The sequence below is a fragment of the Eptatretus burgeri genome, chromosome 17 (genome assembly GCF_056783735.1).
Source record: "Eptatretus burgeri isolate ZD-2024b chromosome 17, Ebu_testis_v1, whole genome shotgun sequence".
Lineage (NCBI taxonomy): Eukaryota > Metazoa > Chordata > Myxini > Myxiniformes > Myxinidae > Eptatretus > Eptatretus burgeri.
The window spans coordinates 22,209,162-22,232,624 of NC_140977.1; the positions used below are offsets into that span (position 1 = coordinate 22,209,162).

The window sequence follows — 23,463 nt, forward strand, 5'->3', positions numbered from 1 at the left end:
GCACTCAGGGATCCGTAGGTAAAGTGTACTAGGGGAAAACTACACATGATGGCACACGAAAATTTGACGACTCGGGACGAGTCTGTAAAAAGGGAAGGGGGTAGTGTTGTGGTTACCAGATTCGCAAACCACCATTCAGGTCCCTTAGGTGAGGTATCTCGGTAAGTACATGTGTAGTTAGGCCCAAACCCGTTGTCTAGTGGGAATACATGTCATTTATACGTGCTGCGACTCTTTAGGATAGCCGTTTTTCTTTTACTATCTTTATTTTGGACCAACCGCCATGATCACAACCACAACATCAACCACCGACCACAACCACCGCTTCACCACAACCGCCACGACCTTTACCGTCACAACTCGCCACCATCGCATCACCGTCATCTCGCGCCACTCATGGGCACCGATGCTGGACTCGTGTAGGGCGCACGTTGAACAGCGTGTACAAAACCACGGATTTTCTGCTTCAAAAACGGATCAAAAACGACACACGCCCACTTTTTGCCGTCCAATCGGTGAGCGAGGGGCGGGTGGCCCCGCCCCCAGGGCGATCGATATATGCAAATTTGTGGATCAAAAAGCCTTCACGCCCACTTTTTCTCGGGCCAATGGGGAGCGAGGTGAAAGGTCAAAGGGAGGGGGTCAAAGGCGAAGTTACGGGGGGATAAAAGGACGGTGTTCGTCAGTCAGAAGAGAGTCGCAAAGGAGTCAGAAGAGAGTCGCAAACGAGAACGAAAGAAGTCTGGAGCCCGAAGCCTGCAGTGGCTGGAGAAGCTGAAGAGAGTCGGACGAGGGGGTGCTCGCGTCGGTGCCAGGAGCTGCACGCCCGAGGGAGGCCGGCAGCGCGACCTGGCCGAGGTGGAGACGCACACCAGGGATAATAAAGATCCTCTATACCCCGAGCATCAGCAACCCCCTCCTGTTTCCCCCCGCGCTGAGATAGTGCGACCAAGGGGGCCCCGTTCCCACCCCCTGCCAGGCATTGTCCACGAGGCCCGCGGGTTGCGGGGCCATCGCCGCTCCGCGTCTCATCACCAGACGGGTAGGCCCGACCCGGTCTCGGCCCCAGGCCTACCTCATTCTTGGGGGATTTCTTTTCCTTGGTTTTGGGTATGTGTTGTCGGCGCCGTCTGTGAAGTAGAATTGTATAAGTGTTGCCGTGTGCTCGGTAGTCGGTATTAGCTCTGCACTGTGTTTTCACTTTTATGTTTGCTTTTTGTGTAAATGGAATTGTGTTTTCTTTTTTTTGTGTGCATTTGGTGGAATTGTATTTGTGTGCTTCCCGTGTGCCGAGAATAAATGTGCTTTATTGTTGAACTGTTCTCCCGCTTCGCTTCGTCTTTTCCTCCATTGAATCCCCACCTTGCTTCACGTAAAGGGTTGGTAGTGGGCTGAGTACGCCCGATAATTAATCGAACCGTCGAGGTCGACGATAACACCGCTCGGTTATTCTGATAGTACGGAACGGGTCGCTTAAGTGGCCCGTGTCCGAAGTCGACCTGCGGCGAGGTGCGATCGCCCGGTCTACCCTCCGCGTGGGTACTTAGGTAGTTCGAATTTGGCGAGCAACCCTATCCCACGCGGGGGCTGATTGGCTCGATCGCGGTGAGACCGAAAGGTCCACCCGTGACTGGTTCCCGGCGTTAGTCCGAGAGGGTCACGACTGGATTGTCCGTCCGGTGGGCGACGTGCCGCGATTCGAGTTACGTGGCCGTTCGCACGCCGGCGGGCGCGAAGACCGCAACAATATAAATAACCAGAAAGTTTTGAGTGTCATGGGACCTTTAAGTTAACAATCCTAAACCTTGGAACAAACTTAAAAATAGGGTTGATGAAGTATGTATGAAGCATGATAATGATTAATTATGATAACAGCACAACATTGGATGAAAAACACAAAGCTGATAGAGAAATGTATAATTTGTCTTTGATATGAAATCTAACGTTGAGAGAAAAAGTTGATAGGTTTATCGTGAAGAAGTTGACAAGCACTAAATTGAAATTTGGGCTTGGTAATCAAAAACATTATTGAACTCTAAGGATGTCATTAAGACTGAAGAGTATTTACCTCATGAACTTTTGGCTGATGGATTACATAAGCCAATAATCACAAAGTTTAAAAGGAGAAAGGTTTATCCCAAAGGGGTTGATTACACATGGTCTGCTGACTTAATTGAACTCAATAATGATAAGGGATACAAGTATGATTTAACTGTTATTGATTTGAGGAATAGATTTGCATGGGTTGCTCTTTGAAACACAAAAGAGGTAATACTCTTATGTTAGCTTTCAGTGGGATATTTAGTAAAAACAAAAGGAAACCAAAGAAATTATGGACTGATGAGGGAACAGAGTTCGATAACAAAACATTTATGCATTTTCTTAAAGATAACAGTATTGCATTATCCAGCACCTTTAATGAAGGAAAGACAGTTGTTATGAAATGTTTTAGTTACACTGAAAGAAAGACTAAATTTTAAAAAATCACTAACAAATCATTCTCAATGGGTATCTTTAATTAAGGACATTGCAGATGATTACAATAATGCAGTTCATTCCTAAACAAAATCAAAGCCAACAGAAACATTTACAAAATGAAAAGGCGATTAAATTGAGAAAGCCCAAGTTCAAAGTTTGTGATATCATAAGAATTTACAGGTGGAAAGCACACTTTGAGAAAGGTTATACAAAGAGGTGGAGTAATGAACTTTTTAAAATCATTGATGTTTTTGATAGTTCCTTGGACGTATAAATTGTATGATTTTAAGGGAGAAGAGATTTTAGGTTCATTTTATTCACAGGAACTTCAGAAAACAAAGAAAAGCAAATAATGTCTTTGGGAGCAACTGGTTGGCTTTTCACTCCCCTCTACTTATACATCACTGTGGAAACTCAAGGACCAAGACTGGGGAGTGCATCAGGTGGTGTATGCCTTGGTCTTGATTACTCAAAGTTAAACTCAACCCTTACACTTAAACACTAAATTTATAAGTCCAAGGAACATTCAAACCCCAATCCCAAACCCTCAAATTTCAATCCCATCCTCCCTAACCCTTACATTCAAATCCCATCCCAACAAATAAATATATATATATATATATATATATATATATATATATATATATATATATATATATATATATATATATATATATATATATATATATATATATTCTTCTTTCGGCTGCTCCCATTATGGGTCGCCACAGCGGATCATTCGCATGATCCGCATAGTGATTTGGCACGTTTTTTTTACGCCGGATGCCCTTCGTGACGCAACCCTGGTCGCCTCTTACGACACAGGGATATGGTACACCTATTTTAACCGGGGTATACACCGGCCCAGTACACTGGTACTCATTTCGCCGACCTCGGAAGGATGACAGGCTGAGTCAACCCCCTGATGTATTAATTCAGTGGCCCAACGGGGCTTGAACTCAGGACCTTTTGGATCCCAAGCCGCTGCCCTAACCACTGCGCCACACCAGGCTATATATATGTATATATATAGATTATATGTATATATATATATACATATAATCTATATATATATACATATATATGTATATATATATATGTATATATATATGTATATATATATGTATATATATGTATATATATATATATACATATGTATATATATATATATATATATATGTATATATATATATATATATATATATATATATATATATATATATATATATATATATATATATATATATATATATATATATATATATATATATATATATATATATATGTATACAAAGATTTCGTAAGTAATAAATACAACATTGTTGAATATTAAAAGTAATAATGAAATAAAAATAATGAAAAATTAAATGTATTAATAAAATATAAACAAGCTCAAATGAGCTCAGATCCTCGTCCTCTTCATGATGATGTCATAAAAACGAATATGACGTCATTGTGATGTATCAGGTTTGCGATAAATTATCTGTGCTAATGCCCGGCTTGATTCCCGCAAACAAAATTGAAACAGCTTGCCTAGTTTCGGAGATAATGGTATAGGCGATTTCCATTAGCGGCGATATTATGGTGTCAACTTTTTTTCTAGGAAGAATTTCCAAAATCGGAGATGGTTACTGCCTGCGCGTGGGCTTTCTGCATATACATGGCAAGTTTCACGAAGATCCGATGAAAACTCTGGGTTGTGAAACAAAAAATGACAAAAAATAGGAATGACGTCATAAAAATTGATATGACATCATAATGATGTATCATATGTGCGGTAATTCATCTCTGCTAATGCCCTGTTCGATTCCCACAAACAATTCAAAAAGCGTGCCTAGTTTCGGAGATAATTTTTTCGGCGATTTCCATTCGCGGAGATATTTTGACGTCATAACTTTTTTTCTAGGATGCATTTTCAAAATCGGAGATGGTTACTGTCTGTGCAGGGTATTTTTACATATTATGCCAAGTTGTAGGTAGTTTCGATGAAAACTGTAGGCTGTGAAACAAAAAAGTCCACAAGAAGAAGACGAAGAGCAACAACGTGAGTAAGACTTCGAGATCCTCCACGAGGATCTAATATAATCAGTCATTTAATTACATTTTTTTTTAAATAACTGAACAAATTCATTGGTTTAAATAAATGAATCTCATAAAACAACATCCAATGAAGAACAATATTCATTGGTTTAGACTCCAAAGATTATTCTTTGTATAATCCATATCCATAAGTAGAGTCTCGAAGATAAAACCCATCGGCAGAGTCTCCAAAATAAAAACAACTTTCCAAGTCTCCAAGGTATAAACACATTCCTGTTAAGTCTCCAAGATAGGTATCACTTTGTGTGTTCGCAAGATAAAACCCACATTTCAAGTCTCCAAAATAAAAACAGTTTTCCAAGTCTCCAAGGTAGAACTCTTTTCCTGATTTTATTGAAATTTGTGGGTCTCCAATGTAGGTTTCACATTTAGAACCATCTTGGCAGAACCCTTTTCCAGAGTCTTCAAGGTAGGTATTGAAACCATCTAGGAAGAACTCATAATATGTTTTTCCCAAATTTAGTAAGTCTCTCAGGTAAAACTTATCTGCTGGGTCATCAAGGTAAAGCTTGTTATAGTGCAGGGGCATATGTTTGCATGTTGGCAAATTATGTTAATTTGTGGCACCAAAGTTTTTCTGACTCAGAATGTCCCACTGAACAAGAAAATCTTTGGTGCCAATTTTTTAGAGATATTTGACTACGTTTTTTCAGGTATATACATCATAACATAATTGACCAATTCAGCAAAATTTTTGACATGATTTTTTTTTAATATCTTTGATGAACCATGTCATGTAGCACCTCAAAATGATCGGTGTGGACCATGGTATACAATGAAAATGTCAGAATTTATACATACCATAGTTTAATTAAATGATACCGTAAAATCCAAGATGGCCACCTCTAAATCATGAAATTCAACTAATTGGCATATATATATATATATATATATATATATATATATATATATATATATATATATATATATATATATATATATATATGTATATATGCAAAATTAGTTAAGATAACAACACAGTCTATTTGTTGTAATAAATTACAGTTGTTGATCATGAGGAATCCCATTTCAGAAGAGTTATTTGATTGGATATCTTTAAATATAACTTAGCAGATAATAAATAAATAAATTATTATCTTACTATTTGCTGATGATACATTTTTTAGAAAATAGACAACATCGCAGCTATATAAACTATGTATTAATTCCCTTACAATAATTTTGTGCATAAGATTCACAATTTTCTTTATCTTTCAGAGAGTGGATGACATCGCAGTTATATTAATCATAATACTCGTGCATAAATCACACAGTCATGCCAATACAATCATTATGTGCATTTGGTTAACAAGTTTGCTTTACCTTTCTTGCTTCTGTTTATTTCAGATGTACTTGCATATATGCTGCATCAGACCACTAATCATAAAAATTGAGGTATCTCTCTGAAATCAAAATGGACAAACCTCATTCCAAGCTTCCTCGTGTAACTTCAGACAAACTATGCAATATGTCTGAAGTGTCAAGCTCCAGGTGGACAACTGGTTGCCAATCCCACCTCATATGACATGTTCCTGGACAGTGTTCATGAGCGTGCAGGTTATGGTGATCCTGGTTATCTACCATTGAGCAGCAGACTCCGGGATGTTGATGCATCAGATCTTCAATCATATGGGGCGTCTTGGCACAGGGAATGCTTTCAAGATACTGTGCATAAGCTCAAAAATTGATCGTGCGAAGATGCGATTTCAGAAAAGTACAGCCACCAAAGATTCTGCCATTCTGCTATCATCTCCAGTCGGCTGTCCGTCATCTTCCCAAGCATCAAAATGTGATGATAACTCACCGTGTTCAGATGCCACAACAGGGACGAAGCCATTCACCCGATCATCATCATCAGTCTCGCATAACAAGATGCAATGTATATTCTGTAGTGGAGATGGAACGACAAAACAATTGCATGAAGTGTGTTCATTTGACGTTGGAAAAAAAAAAATCTACGACGCTGTCCAAATCAGTGATAATGATGAATTTTAGGTTCAATTACAAGCCATATCACCAAATGACGCTCGGGCCATAGATGTAAAATATCATCTCCCCTGCTACGTGAAACATGTACAGCATCGACCACAGCAACAAACGTTGAATCCTCACCAAGTGGATCAGAACCAAAGGACTATTCTTGCCAACATTGAGCTCTTCAATGTATTGAAAAATGCACTTCACTCTGGCAACATTGTTTCAATGAATGATGTCAACAACACCAACATTGGCATCCGCAGAATGCATGGAGTGGTAGGAGGAAAATTTATTCAGAATAAAAATGTTAAAGATCTGATCAAGACACACCTTGAAAATGTTGAATTCTCACATCCCAGTACGAGACAATCTGAAATGTTATGCTCCAAGACTACGAAAGATTCTGCCATCAGAAAGGAAATTGACTCCCAAAGTATGGAACAGAACATGAAAAGCATTTTTGAATATGCAAATACTCCTCGAAAGGACATTCTTCGTGGCAGAGAAACGCCATGGGTCTTTGACGAATCACTTAACAGTGGTAGTAGAGATTATAACGTCCCAGCATCCTTGACAGCACTGCTCCGATGGGTGTTAGAAGGGCCATCCATGTCCTTGGCTGATGAACGTGCAAACCACATTGATAGAGCAACCATCAACATTGCACAGAACATAATGTCTGAAGTGAAAACCCAAAGGCAAGTGACACATATACCCAATAATGTGAACGCAGATAGATTCAGGTACAGCAAATGTTACAATGAACATGTACTTGCAGTTGGATTAAAAGTCCATGCATACAGTCGTAGCAAACATCTAATCACCTACCTACATGCATTGGGACTGAGCGTTGATTACAGTCATATACTGCGCATCGAAACACAATTGGCTCAAGCAGTTATCTCTCGTATGAGCGAAACAGGTGACATCTATATTCCACCAGGCCTTCAGCATGGTAGACCACTGTTTTTTGCAGCCGATAACATCGACTTTTCAGAAGATACCCACGATGGAAAGAATACACTCCATGCTACTGTTATGGTAGCCTTTCAGCAAGAAGAGGGGGGTTTGCTAAACACTTCAACATTAACTATCTCAACCAAAGCTTCATGCAGATCTCTCAAAGGCTACAAAGGTATCACACTGCAGGAGAGTGGTATTCATGGAACTCCTAAGCCCACAAGTAGTCCAAAGTACCGAGATTACAAGACAGAGAGACATTTACCAAACTTCAAGCGTTCAATCAGTGAAGATCGAGCATGGCTTGTAGTCCGTTATGTTCAAAGATTTGTGACTGCAAACATAGCACCAATGGATGTTGAAGCGGGTACAGAAGATATACCCACTGACAGGCCTGATGATATATCCACTGGAACCGATGACCCCACCATGCATGCTACAATAGACCGACAAACAGACACTAATGTTGTCCCAACATGGGCTCCCTACAACTCTATAATCACAGATGATAAGAGACCTATTACAACAATACAAACTCTTCCACCGATACCAGCACCGGCCCATGAATGGTCCACCCTCCTCACCGTCTTAAAACAAGCACAACACCTAAGTTCGAAGATTGTTGGACCAAACAAAAAGACAATCATCACGTTGGACATGGATCTGTACATGAGGGCAGTCAAACTGCAGTCACTTAAGCCAAAATTGACAAAGAACTGCATTCTTAGAGTTGGAGAATTCCACACTGTGCTGTGTGCCCTGCGTGCTATTGGAAGTTCAATAGAGGCCAGTGGGATTGATGATGCTTGGATAGAGGCTTACATCTATGGTCCGACAACCACCAGACAAATCCTGGAGGAGAGACACATGAAGAGAGCTGTGACAGCACACATCATCACTTTACAAGCTTTATATGACCTCCTTCTGGACGAATATCAAGCATCCGAAGGGCCACTACCTGTAGCACTCAAACTTCTGCAGTCAGTATGCAGTGATAATGATACTGCCAAAGCACAGCAGGCATCGAAGGACATATCACAGTTGGTCAATGACTTAACGAAGAAACTGGAGGAGTTTTGCATCAAACGTGAGGCAGCTTCACCAACGTTCAAAGTTACAAGCATGTACATTAACCTTGTTCTCACTCTTCTACAATTTATAAAGGCGTCACGGAAGGGAGATTGGATCCTTCATCTTACTTCCCTGGAGAATCTATGTCAGCACTTCTTCAGCCAGAATAGGTTAAAATATGCTCAGCACATCCCAGAATACCTCTCAAAAATGTACAGCTTGCAAACAAGTGATCCAGATGTTTGGAAATATTTCTGTGAAGGCAATTTCTGTGTCAAGAAAACAGAATTGTCTTTCTGTAGTTTGGGTGTGGATCAAGCTTTGGAACAAGAAAACAAAAGGTTGAAAGTACTGGGAGGTTTGAAAGGTATCACCCACAACCCAGCAGCACTATAGCGTTTCTTTCATATCGCACCAGAATTAGAGATTATCATCAGAGGCCGAGAAGATGGCAGGGTTTTCTCCAGAGAAACGAACCACACATCACGAAATGTCCAATTAGAATTCAGGACAGACAAGAAGTAAAAGTGAAGAAACTTAAATCAGTACTGAAGGAACTGAATCTTTTCAGCTATGATGGTGGGAACCTGGTCAATGTCATCACCAAATCTGTTGTACCAGACACAATTCGAGATGATATACTCAGACAAGAGCATTGTGGAGATGATGCATACAACGACTTCGTCCAAAAGCGAATTGTTGGAGAAACAAATCTATGGGATAAAGTCACTAAGGTGAAACTACAACGATGGACATCAATAGGAAATAAATCATCCGTAACATGTGATGAACAAACCCTTGAACTGAAAGAGAATCGCTCCCTCTTTTCCCGAATGGCAATTGTCACAAAGTCGCGGCCAGAAATAGATATGGAGAATGCAATTGGTCAGTATGAATTTTCAAGTGTAGCTCGTTCATTATTTGCAGCAGATGATACTCTGCTACCATGTATCGGCGAGTACAAGCTTATGGAAGAGTTGGAAAAATGGGCGATCAATGACGAAGTAGAACCCATTGTAGGGGGACAGCGAACAGTCATTATTGATACGATGGCAATCATACAACAAATTGGATCCAAGGATACAGCATCCTTTAAGATTCTGGCCACCAACATGAATCAGTGGTTGAGCAAATATGTACAAACTCAGCAGGCTGTGCACATGGTATTTTATCACTACGATTTACCACTTTCCTTGAAACAGCAAACTAGGGATTGGCAAATGACAAGTACACAAACAGGTAAAGGTAAATCATACATATGCACAGATGCCACACCGATACGAACAAGCCTCAAGACGAAGGATAGTTTGACTAACTATTTGGCCAATAAGATCCTGGATCACTACAAAACGCACGACATGGAAGTAGTTGTGTCAACACAACGTGGAACACGGTCAAATCATGGGAATGTTGATTGCCTGTCAAGTACACAAGAAGAAGCCGACACACTATTGCTACTCCATGCCCTCCATATGTAGCTAGTACAGGCGCAGAAGTCCAGATCATATCTCCAGACACGGATGTACTGTTGCTAGCCTTGCGAAGATATCCACAATTGGGACATAATCCTTCCTTCGTCAAAGGTGTGGGTGACAAAAGGCGCACCATCTTCCTCAAACCAATCTATGATCCGATTGGTGACTGCTTAGCTGCTGCCCTGCCAGGCTTTCATGCCTTTACAGCTGGGAAAGGGAAACAAGGCTGCTGGAAGGCTCTTAAACAACCCTCAGTTAATGTCATAGAAGCCTTCATACAGCTTGGATCAAACCGCACAATTTCTCCAGAGATGGAGTTAGCACTGGAACAATTTGTGTGTCAACTATACCTACCTGGTACAGAGCTTTGTGACCTTTCATCACTTCGATGGCACATGTTCAAGAAGTCATTTGCAGAATCCGAGAAATTGCCACCTACAAAAGGAGCACTGGGACAGCACATCAAGCGAGCCCATTATCAGGCTATGGTGTGGTACCATGATGAAATAGCCAAATCCAAACTACCAGAACCATCAGAATATGGTTGGACATTAGAGAACAACCTATACAGGCCAGTGATAACCCATCTACCACCTGCACCAAAGGCTGTGCTGGAACTTGTGAGGTGCAAATGTGTCAAACAAATGTGCAGAACGGCACGTTGTTCCTGCAAGCGAGCAAATGTTGTATGTACAGAGATGTGCACTTGTGAGGCATCTGATGACATCTGTGAGAACACTCAACAATCAGCAGCCTCTGATTCAGATGCCAGTGATGATGAACTTTTATGATGAACTCTGAAATAATATAAAATATAACACTTAAGTTGGCCAAGCGGCATTGACCAATTTTGTTCAATAAATTTGAAAATACACTATATTTTCCATATTTTAAAATATATAACAATTTATATAAGAAAAGTAGCATGATAATTTCCTGCCAAAATTACTCTGTACATCTCACCGGTCATTTTAAGGTGCTATATGACATACTTATAATTAAGTTTTGAAAAAATTAATTTTGTTACAACACGATCACGGTCATCTCGTATTGTCTGGAAAAAGAAATCACACTAAACATGCACAAAAAAATTGGCACCAAGATTTTTCAATATCAATATACTCCTGTAGTCACAAAAAAACCTTACAACATAAATTAACATCGTTTGCAAACATGACCATGTATCTCAACATATGCCCCTGCACTATTATGTGGGTCTTCAAGATAAGTTTCACAATGACAACCATCAAGGTAGAACTCTTTTTCTGGATTTTTTGAGTTTCCAATGTAATCTCAAACGGAAGACCAAGAAAGAATGCAAAGAAGCAAAGAGTAAAGATGGAGTCATCAGGAGGAACCTGAATAGGATTCGGGTTTCAGCTGCTACACCACAACCCTCAAACCCATCCGGGTGCAGCCAAGCGGGTCATCAAGTTATAACTTATCGGCTGGGTCATCAAGGTATAACTTGTTCTGGGTTATACAAAACTTGTCTGCTGGGTCATCAAGGTAAAACTCGTTCTATGGGTCTTGGTTGCTCAAAAGGTCTTCAAAAAAGTCAATAATATCACCCCAAGTTGTGGCAAAAGCAGTATTTTCATTTTGTATTTCTGAATGATATAATTTCCTGTGAGAGAAAATAATAACAAATTAACTTCATTCATTTTTAATAAAAACAAGGTTAATGTATGTAATAAGTCAAACTGTGTGAAGATTAAAAGACAATCTTCCCTCCAGAGATAAGAGGTTTGAATCCAGTTCATCAATTTGAAGGTTAAGTTCCACACAGGTAGGAGGTCATCAAGGATTTCCAGTCATCCCACTCAAGTTCAGCACAGTAGTCCATTCTCAATAAAAGTAAAAAATATATTTAAATTTAGCCTCTGTTCCCTTGGCTTACATAACATTGGTTGATGTGGTTTCTTTTGGAAATTAATTGGGTAATTCCCTGGGCAAGTTTAGGCAACCCTTTTGGCGCAGGTCAGGTCAGGTCAGATCAGATATGGGAGCATATGCAGGAGCAGAGCGTCACTGCATCCACTTTCTACAGGTACTCCAGGGGCCTCCGTCTGGCCATCCCTCAGGCAGATGCCTGGCCCATCCCAATCCCTGAGATGCTGATCAACCTGCTGCAATGATGAGGCATGTGGTCGGCCCATTGGCCTCCTCCACTCATGAGGCTCCCTCGCTGAGAGAATCTGGTGAGCAGGATCAGCGTCAAGAAAACAAGCCACATGTCCATACAGCCACAGCTGATGCTCAGGGACTATGCAGGTAATAAATATCATTTAAGTCTCTCGCAGCAACTGTTCGTTGGACACAAAGTCCGACCAGCGATAGCGAAGGATTATCCGGAGAGACCTGGTACCAAAGGAATGAAGTCGCCATCTCAAATCCCTGGTCAGAGTCCAAGTCTCACATCCGGAGAACAAGGCTGGAAACATCAAGGACCTGAAGACTCGGACTTTCATCCTCCCGCACAGGCAAAGGCAGCACCACACCCCATGATCCAGTGAATCCATGACTCCCCAGGCCCAACACAGATGTCTGCTGACCTCTGGCTCACAGCCAGCAGAGACATGAATATCACTGCCAAGGTCAGTGAATCTCTCCGTGACATCAACATCCTCACCATAAACAGGTACAGACAAGATAGTAGCATTCAAGATGTCATTGAAAGCCGGGATCATATTTTGATCCAGGAAAGCCGTAATCCCAGTGGCTCAGACTCCTCATTCAGCACCTTGATGGCCTACAAAAGGATATTCAAGGACTCCACAAAGATGACTGCATCATCTGTGAAATTAAGGACAGAGATCTTGACCTTCCCAAATGACACACAGCAGCCTGATCTCTCTGACATCCTCCCCAGAATCCAGTCCATGCAAGCGCTGAAAAGTGTGGGGGGCAGTACACACCCCTGACGAAATCCAGTAACAACTGGAAATCAGTCAGAGATGGTACTACCACATCTCACAGCACTCTCAGAGTTCTCAGGGTACCAGGGTTCAGACATCAGATTGATCAGTTTTGGTGGCACCCCACGAAGACAAAGAATCCTCCAGAGGGCATCCCGAGTCACTGAATCGAATGCTTTACAGAGATCAACATAGGCTGTAAGCAGCCCCTGCCAAAACTCTCATCTGCTTTCGGTGAGGACACGAAAGGCAAGGATACGGTCAATCATTGACCTATTTGGTGTAAAGCCTGACTGCTCTGGGCACTGGTGCTCAACCAGATGATGGTGAACCATATCAAGAATTATCCGAGCAAAGACCTTGCCCGGCACTGAAAGCAGCGTCACCCCACGGTCGTTGTTGCAGTCCTGGCGATCACCCTTCCCTTTCCAGAGAGGGACAATAAGGCCTTGCTTCCAGTCACTTGGGATGGTGACTGTTTTCAAAGGCAGAGCACAGAACTGCATGCAACGACGCGAGCACAGCATTTCCACCAGCCTTGAGAAGTTCAGCATGGATGCCACAGATCCCTGGAGCTTTACCCCATTTCAACCGGTTCACCGCAGCCCGTGTTTCCACAAACGAAGGTGGATCACAGTTGATTGGCGAGTCAGCAATAGGGATAATAACACCCCTGACATTCAACTCGACAGCTGGTTGATCAGCCTGATACAGCCGCTCAAAGTAACCGGCCCAGCGGGCCTTCACTTCAGACTCCTCTGTCAAGAGCCTACCACCCTCCGCACTAATTGCAGCACACCAAGGGACAGGCTTTAAGTAAAGCAATGCACGAATTCTCCTATAAGCAGAACAAGAATCCCTTGACCACAGGTGATGCTCTACCCCCTCACAGATTCCTCGCACAGAGGCCTCCTTGTCCACCCTTAGCGCATGTGCAGTTTTACGCTTCAGTTCACTGAACAGCTCAACTCTGCCATTCAGCCTGGCCCTGCAACTTTGGTCAATGGTATCCAATGTCCCTTGAGAGACAAAATTCCCTTTCGTCCTATGGTGAGTTCCAAGACATCCACCGGCAACATCAAGGACGGTGGTCTTGAAGGCACTCCACAAGGTCAGGTCAGCTCAGGTATGGGAGCATGTGCCAGAACAGCGCGTCGCTGCGTCCAATTTCCGCCGGTACTCCAGGGGCCTCCGTCTGGCCATCCCCCAGGCAGATGCCAGGCCCATCCCCATCTCCTTGAGATGATGGTCAACCTGCTGCAACCATGAGGCACGTGGTCGGCCCACTGGCCTCCTCCACTCATGAGACTCCCTCGCTGAGAGAATCTGGTGAGCAGGATCAGCGTCAGGAAAACGAGCCACATGTCCATACAGCCGCAGCTGACGCTCACGGACTATGCAGGGAACAAATCTCATCCGAGTCTCTCTCAGCAACCGCTCGTTGGACACAAAATCCGACCAGCGATAGCCAAGGATTCTCCGAAGAGACCTGGTACCAAAGGAATTAAGTCTCCGTCTCAGATCCTTGGTCAAAGTCCAAGTCTCGCACCCATAGAGCAAGACTGGAAGCACCAAGGACCTGAAGACTCGGACTTTCGTCCTCCCGCACAGGTACCGGCAGCGCCACACCCCATGATCCAGTGAATCCATGACTCCCCAGGCCCGACCCAGACGTCTATTGACCTCCGGCTCACAACCTGCGGAGACATGAATATCACTGCCAAGGTAAGTGAATCTCTCCACGACCTCAACATCCTCACCACAAACAGACACAGACAGGGCAGCAGCATCCAAGATGTCACCGAAAGCCTGGATCTTAGTTTTGACCCAAGAAATCCGTAATCCCAACGGCTCCGACTCCTCATTCAGCACCTCCAGGGCCCCCAAGAGGATGTCTAAAGTCTCCGCAAAGATGACTGCATCATCTGCAAAATCAAGGTCCGAGATCTTGACATTGCCAAATGATGCACCGCAACTTGATCTCTCCGACATCCTCCCAAAAATCCAGTCCATACAAGTGCTGAAAAGTGTGGGGGCAAGTACACATCCCTGACGAACTCCAGTAACAACTGGAAATAAGTCAGAGATGGTACCACCACACTTCACAGCACTCTCAGTACCAGAGTAGAGTTCAGACATCAGATCGATCAGTTTTGGTGGCACCCCACGAAGACCAAGAATCCTCCAGAGGACATCCCGATTCACTGAATCGAACGCTTTACAGAGATCAACATAGGCTGCAAGCAGCCCCTGCCGAAACTGTCGCCTGCGTTCGGTGAGGACACGAAGTGCAAGGATACGGTCAATCGTTGACCTCTTTGGTGTAAAGCCTGACTGCTCTGGACGCTGGTGCTCAAGCAGATGGTGGCGAACCCTATCAAGAATTATCCGAGCAAAGACCTTGCCCGGCACTGAGAGCAGCGTCACCCCTCGGTAGTTGTTGCAGTCTTGGCGATCACCCTTCCCTTTCCAGAGAGGGACAACAAGGCACCTCTTCCAATCAGTTGGGATGATGCCTGTGTTCCAGGCAGAGCACAAAACTGCATGCAACGACACGAGTGCAGCATTTCCACCAGCCTTGAGAAGTTCGGCATGGATGCCACAGATCCCTGGAGCTTTGCCCCGTTTCAACTGGTTCACCGCAGCCCGTGTTTCCACAAGCGATGGTGGACCACAGTTGATTCGAGGGTCAGCAACAGGGATTGTAACACCCTTGACGTCCAACTCGACAGCTGGGGGATCAGCCTGGTACAACCGCTCAAAGTAACCGGCCCAGCGGGTCTTCACTTCAGACTCCTCTGTCAAGAGCCTACCACTCTCTGCTCGAACTGCAGTGCTCCGAGGGATGGGCTTGGATGAACGTAATGCGCGAATTCCCCTGTAAGCGGGACGAGAATCACCTGTCCACAGGTGATGCTCTACCCCCTCACAGATTCCTCGCACATAGGCCTCCTTGTCCACCCTCAGTGCACGTACAGTTTTACGCCTCAGCTCCCTGAACAGCTCAGCTCTGCCATTCAGCCTGGCCCTGCGACTCTGGTCAATGGTATCCAGTGTCCCTTGAGAGACAAAATTCTTCTTTGCCCTGCGGTGAGTTCCAAGACATCCACCGGCAACATCAAGGACGGTGGTCTTGAAGGTGCTCCACAACTCTTCAGGACCCCCCAAAGCACCCAGACCCCCCAAGTGTCCACTCAGCCTGTTCGCAATCTCCTCAGCTACTCTCTCATCCCTGAGCTTGGCAACATCCAGCCTAGGCTGGGATGGTACCATTCTCCAGGATTTAAGGTGCAGCTTTAGAGTTGCTACAACAAGCCTGTGGTCAGTATTGAGGAACTGAGCACTCCGGTAGACCCTGCAGTTCTGGATCATCCTCCAACGACCGTCAATGAGGACATGGTCAATCTCCTTTGCCACACCGCCAGCGTTGGAATACCAAGTCCAGCGATGAGCTTGCGGGCGCTGAAACCATGAACCAGCCACCTTAAGTCCATGACTTCTTGCAAAGTCAAGGAACTTAGTGCCATTCTGGTTCATAGTTCCTGACCCATGGGGACCAACACACACCTCATAACCATCCCTATCAGTTCCAGTCGATGCATTGAAATCCCCCAAGACTAGAAGTGTATCTCGTCTGGGGCACTGATCAACCACAGACTCGAGTGTGGCGTAGAATGTGTCCTTCACGGTGAGATCACTCGCCTCAGTCGGAGCATAAATAGAGACCAGGGAAATGACACCTAAGGAGTGGCGAATCCTTAATCTCATAATACGCTCGTTGACCGGTGTTACCTCAATTATCATTGGGGTCAGCTTATTGGACACAGCTACAGCAACTCCTTGGTTGCAACTCCTACAGCACTCCACAACTCTTCAGGATTCCACAAAGCACCCAGACCCTTCAAATCCCTACTCAGCCTGTTCGCAAACTCCTCAGCTACCCCTCATCCTTAAACTTTCCAACACCCAGCCTAGGCTGGAAAGGTACCATTCTCCCGGATTTAAGCCGCAACTTCAGAGTTGCTACAACAAGCCTGTGGTCGGAATTGAGGAACTGAGCACTCCGGTAGACCCTGCAGTTCTGGATCATCCTCCAGTGACCATCAACGAGCACATGGTACACAAGCACAATCTCCTTTGCCACACCATCAGCGTTGGAATACCAAGTCCAGCGATGAGCTTGTGGGCGCTGAAACCATGAACCGGCCACCATAAGTCCATGACTTCTTGCAAAGTCAAGGAACTTAGTGCTATTCTGGTTCACAGTTCTTTATTAAACCAACACTTTCTTAGCTCCATGAAACCATGTGACACATGTCTCATAACCATCCCTATCAGTTCCAGTTGATGCATTGAAATCCCCCAAGACGAGAATTGTGTCTCGCCTGGGGCACTGATCAACCACAGACTCGAGCGTGGCGTAGAATGCATCCTTCACGATGAGATCACTCACCTCAGTCGGAGCATGTACAGAGACCAGGGAAATGACACACAAGGAGTGACGAATCCTGAGTCTCATAATATGCTCGTTGATTGGTGTTATCTGAACTACCATTGGAGTCAGCTTATTGGACACAGCTACAGCAACTCCTTGGGAATTGTAACCATGAGCGCGAACATACCAATAGTCGGTGTAACCACCCGCCATGATCTCGCCGCAATCCGGTCTTCAAACCTCAGAGAGTGCTGCAATACCGATCTCCAAACTCTTGAGCTCAGATGATAACAGAGACAGGTGATCATCCTCTCTTAGGGATAGGAGGTTCCAGGCACCCGCTCGAAGGGACCGCCTCAGGTTAACCCAAGGAGACTGCTGTCTGGTGGACAACATCTCAGCACCACCCCAACACACTGACGCAATCTGACCCAGGAAGGCTACCCATGGTTTTCCTCCCATCAAATAGTTAGGGCCCCGAAGGCTTTGCCCCAATCCCATCATCCGGTGAGCTGCCCTGCAAAGGACAGTTGCACAGGAGGTACTCCCACGGAGTGGGTTTACAGATATATTTGTGCTTTTCGTACGTTTTTCAGAATGAAGGGTTTTACGGTGGCCGAAATGCAAATCCTGCCACCAACCTCCTAAGAAAAAGTAACCCAACTGCAGGAGGATGTCCGCAGGCACAGTTGGGCACTAGATATGGATGGCCGTTGGCTCACAAGGAGCTCCTTTGTTCTTTGACAGGTTTTGTTTTTCATCCTGCTGTGTGTCCAAATCAGACACCCTCCTCACCAAAAAACCTGATTGGGGAGATGGTTTAGTCGTCCACAACCCGACCATGGAACAGGTTAGTACAGGTTTACATGATACTTGGAGCAAGTCACAGATCTGATCTCGCACGACCTGACAATAACATTTGGGGAAATCGCAGGGGTCAACCTGCCCGAAGTGCAATGGCCAGACATCACCCTGAGAGCACCGCCTTCGTGATCACAGTATCTCTCCCATCAGGTAAGTATACTGGAAAGGTCATTGGGGCAGGACTTAACTGGAAATAATGTAAAAGCAGGCAGGGTTTGTGAAAAAAAAATTGATATATGGCTCAGTAGGCACTCAGACCAGACTATTGAGAGAGGTTGTAAATTTAATTTCCATTCAACAAAACGATATTTAAACCAAGAACCAAGTTCCAACATATCGTTCGCCAATATACTTGATGGTGATGAGTGGATCTATCTGTCTCTGTCTCTGTCTCTGTCTCTGTCTCTGTCTCTGTCTCTGTCTCTGTCTCTGTCTCTCTCTCTGTCTCTGTCTCTGTCTCTGTCTCTCTCTCTGTCTCTGTCTCTGTCTCTGTGTCTCTCTCTCTCTCTCTCTCTCTCTCTCTCTCTCTCTCTCTCTCTCTCTCTCTCTCTCTCTCTCTCTCTCTCTCTCTCTCTCTCTCTCTCTCTCTCTCTCTCTCTCTCTCTCTCTCTCTCTCTCTCTCTCTCTCTCTCTCTCTCTCTCTCTCTCTCTCTCTCTCTCTCTCTCTCTCTCTCTCTCTCTCTCTCTCTCTCTCTCTCTCTCTCTCTCTCTCTCTCTCTCTCTCTCTCTCTCTCTCTCTCTCTCTCTCTCTCTCTCTCTCTCTCTCTCTCTCTCACACACACACACACACACACACACACACACACACACACACACACACACACACACACACACACACACACACACACACACACACACACACACACTCATTGGCTCTCTTTATGAGTTTCATGTAAAGATGATAAATAATAATGACGTTGGAGTGCAGTGTGAATAATGTGAAAGACCATCAGTAACTAGAAGGGCGCTCGGTAGAGCGCATACCTCCGCCACGTAATGCCTGATGCACGAGAACACATCAGGCCCAATACATTTTTGAAATATCCTTGCTATACAGTACGATATCGTTTTTGGCCCGATCTCTCAACAGTGAAGAATCACTTTGAAAATTAAATAACCCTCGTATCCAGATCCGGATTTGGATCTTCATCAAAATCGAAACAATTCATCCTTGCCACACACACCCAACCTGTCCACCAAGTTTCGCCCGAATCCGTCCACAACTTTTTGAGATATCGTGTTGTATATCATTTTTGGCCTGAACTCTCAATGGTGAAGAATCACGTAAAAAAAGTTATAGTAGTCGGATCCGGATCTTCACCAAAATTGAATCAATTTGTCGTGATCACACACCCAACCTGTCAACAAAATTTCATCTGGATCCGTGAACAACTTTTTGAGATATCCTGTACACAAACAGACAAATAGACATAAAGGGGTGAAAAACATAACCTCCTTCACCTTCGGTGGCAGAGCTAATAATCACCTCCACGTAGTAGGAACAGAATGTTGGTTGTACCTTGAGAAGGTGAGAGAGCGTAAGCGAGTGAAAACGAGCTGAATGAGCATAAGCGAATGTAAGCAAGTGGTCCTGCGAAAAAGACTCGTCTTACAACTAACATTCTGCTACTACCTAGGAGTCCCAGTAATCTCAATTAGGTTGTTATTTCCAATGCTATTTCCACAGTGTTCATTGGTAAAAGAGACTTTTCAAACTTTAGTTTCATGTGTCCAACCAATCCTAAGTTCAGGCCAGAAATAAAGTACGAAAAGATTTCTGGAGATTGTAAGTGGAACGGATAATACAGTACTTGGCTTGATAACATAAACAAGCCCACTTGGCGGCACACAATTTAAATGGATCTGTGATGCCACAGAGGTTGAAACAAAAATCATTTAATCATTAAAGAAATAAAAAATACAAAAGAAAAGTCAAAACAGTGTGTTGTATTGTGTGTGGAGATCAAATTACCTTGGATCAGCTGAGCCGCATGACTCGGCTCTGTGGGTGGAGCATCACATGGTTCCTGCATTATGTGGACATTACTCAAAGCATTCTGGGAAGTATGAAGAGATTTCCTTTGTAAAGTTCCTGACTTCAGAGGAGTTTCACCTGAAAAACAATGCGGCAGTTATTTTTACTCGAGAAGGCATTTGTATTACGATTCACATTGAACTATCGCAGGAAGATGTTGTTGTTGTTGTTGTTGTTGTTGTTGTTGTTGTTGTTGTTGTTGTTGTTGTTCAGACCTTTGACAATCGAAGAGAAATGATCAACGAACTCCGACTCCACTTTCACTTTCACAATAAAATCTAAAAATAAAAACATCCCATTCAGTCAACTTTAAGTGGAACTTCTAAACAAACTCAGTCACAATACATGTCCATATAAACCAACCTGAAAATAGCATAGAAAACTATTGATTTGAAACCGACCTGCGAAAATAAACCCAATGATCTGACTTTCTGTTGGACAAATCACCAAGAGTTATTGTCCATTGCCTTTCCTCCACCAAGTCCAGCGATGAGCTTGTGGACGCTGAAACCATGAACCAGCCACCCTAAGTCCATGACTTCTTGCAAAGTCAAGGAACTTAGTGCTTTTCTGGTTCATAGTTCCTGACCCATGGGGACCAACACATGTCTCATAACCATCCCTATCAGTTCTAGTCGATGCATTGAATCCCTCAAGACTAGAAGTGTATCTCGTCTGGGGCACTGATCAACCACAGACTCAAGTGTGGCGTAGAATGCATCCTTCACGGTGAGATCACGGAGTGGGTTTTCAGATTTTTTTGCGTTTTTGTGTTTTGGGGAATGAAGGGTTTTACGGTGGCCGGAGTGCAAATCTTGCCACCAACCTAATAAAAAAGTAACCCAACTGCAGGAGGACGTCTGCAGACACAGTTGGGCACTAGATATGGATGGCCGTTGGCTCACAAGGAGCTCCTCCGCCCTTTGACAGGTTTTGTTTTTAATCCTGCTGGGTGTCCATATCCAAACACCCTCCTCACCAGAAAACCTGGTGGGGGAGATGGTTTAGTCGCCGACAACCCGACCATGGAACAGGTTAGTACAGGTTTACATGGTACCTGTAGCAGGTCACAGATATAACCTGACCTGACAGAAATTGTTGTATTCTATTCAAGCGTCGTGGTCTTTGATATTATCTAATAATAGTAATAATAGCGATATTATCTGAATTTTGTTGGTCAACGCTTCCCTTTCCTCAACACTACTCTTCATCGTCCTCATTTTTTTCTTCATCTCCACTCACCTTCCCTTCTTAATCTCCCTCCCCACCGTCATCCACCCTCTGCATGTGGCAGGTGCCATCTTCTGGGCAGGATGACCATGAGAAAAAGTGGTCTGCCCTCAACCAGGGCTCTACAGCTCACGTCACCACCATGGCTTATGGTCCACTTGCCAACCAGTTCATAATAGTGCCATTTAAAAGTGTGCGACGTGCTTTCTGGGTGCCTCATGTGACCGCAAGTCCTCCCCTTGGCCTCTCCTGTTGCAGGTGGTTTTAAATAAAATACTCTTACCCTATTCTGTTCTGGGGTTTACAGTCCAACTTAGTTCTGACAGTTTCCCTGATACAAGCATAATCCAAGCTACTCTATCACATGTTCCATACTGAAGCCTTAACATGATTTATCTATGGATCTCCCCATCCCCCATCCCCAACCCCCCCCCCCCGTGCCCCCTTCTGCATAACAATGTGTGAAATGGAGACTTTTCAAAATTTAGCTTAATGCATCCAATAAATCCTGAATAAAGGTAAGAAATACAAAGTATGGAAAATATCTGAATGTTTGAAATGCAACCGACATCCCCATCCATCCATCGGGACCATACTCTGAACAGATCGTTGGTGCTGCCTCAGCAGTCTCCTTGGCTATTGGGCACAATCCTGGATGGGTCACCGCTCCAACACAGGATACCAGCAAGCTGGCATGCATTTTGCCGACCTCTGAAGGATGACAAGCAGAGTCAACCCCACGTGGTATTAATTCAACAGCTGAGGGGGATTTGAACTCAGGATCCTCGGATCCCAAGCCCACCACCCAAACCATTAAACCAACACCAGGCATATATATCCCTATCAAGTTTATGTAAAGAAGCCCACATGGGTGAACACTCTAAATGGATCCGTTTTTGGCAGAGTTCGGAACAAAACAATTTAATTGTAAGAAGTACAAATGAAACAAGTAAACACAGTTTGATGTTTTTTTTGATGGAGCTCAGCTTACCTCCGAGCAACTGAGTGGGATCACACGGTTCCTGCTTTACACGTTCATTCCTCAAGGGATCTTGGGAAGTCTGAAGAGGGTTAATTTGGAAAGTTTCTGACTTCACCAAATGAGGTTCCCCTGCAAACCATGTGACACAGCTGTTCAAAATAATAATAATAATAATAATAATAATAATAAAAACTGCAAGTACATTCACTTTAAAATATTTGTTGAATGTTGTTGTTCAAACACTGGTGGATCATCAATAAACTTCACACAATAAAACCTCAAAGTAAAGTAACATTTCTAAACAATGTCACAATCACAATAAGTGTCCAACATGTCTTTACTTTTTATTCAACGGAGAAAAATATTGATTTGAAACACATTTGGAAAAGTAAACCCAATTATCTGAGCTTCTGTTGGTCAATATTGGATCTCAAAAAATACAGATTCAGGAAAAAGCGATTTTGTTGCTAAAGTACCAAATCCGGAGACCATTAAATCGCCACGTTGTACTTGTATTTCTTCAGCCAGGAAAGCACAATAATGGCTGAAGCGATTACAATGATTCTAATGTGAAGAAGCAACATTGTTTCTGGGGTATTGCACTAATACCATGGTGTTTTCAATGAAATTGAACTTGTTCGGCAATCGGCAGTCATTCGAATAGCCATCACATGCCATTTATGCATGTACAGACTGGAAAACTCTGCACTATGCATAGTTTATTAAGGAAAAGGGCCCATAATAAACAGAACTGTATTCAATACCAAGAAATAAAGAAAGAAAGTAGCCTCCCATGACAAGTAGAGGGTTGACCCTTATGATAAAAAGGAAGCCTCCCACACTTGTGATAGCGTTAACCCTGAGAGAGAAGAAGACAGCTTCCTGTGCTAATTTATAGCCTTAACCCGAAGAGAAAAAAAAAGGAACCATCCTGTGCT

The 23,463-nt window shown here is 43.7% G+C and overlaps 1 protein-coding gene and 2 pseudogenes across 1 annotated transcript in view; all 3 read right to left on the reverse strand.

Moving 5' to 3' along the window:
• Positions 1–23,463, reverse strand: part of LOC147009524 (uncharacterized) — an 81,250-nt gene that overhangs the window by 15,079 nt on the left and 42,708 nt on the right. The window contains exons 7-9 of the mRNA XM_085861246.1: positions 22,535–22,654; positions 20,529–20,591; positions 20,251–20,391 (exon numbers count right to left, since the gene is read on the reverse strand). Coding sequence (XP_085717372.1) covers positions 20,251–20,391; positions 20,529–20,591; positions 22,535–22,654 — 324 coding nt within the window. The remainder of the gene's footprint in view (positions 1–20,250; positions 20,392–20,528; positions 20,592–22,534; positions 22,655–23,463) is intronic.
• Positions 3,783–11,907, reverse strand: LOC147009525 (uncharacterized; annotated as a pseudogene).
• LOC147009526 (U1 spliceosomal RNA) lies at positions 18,292–18,436 on the reverse strand (annotated as a pseudogene).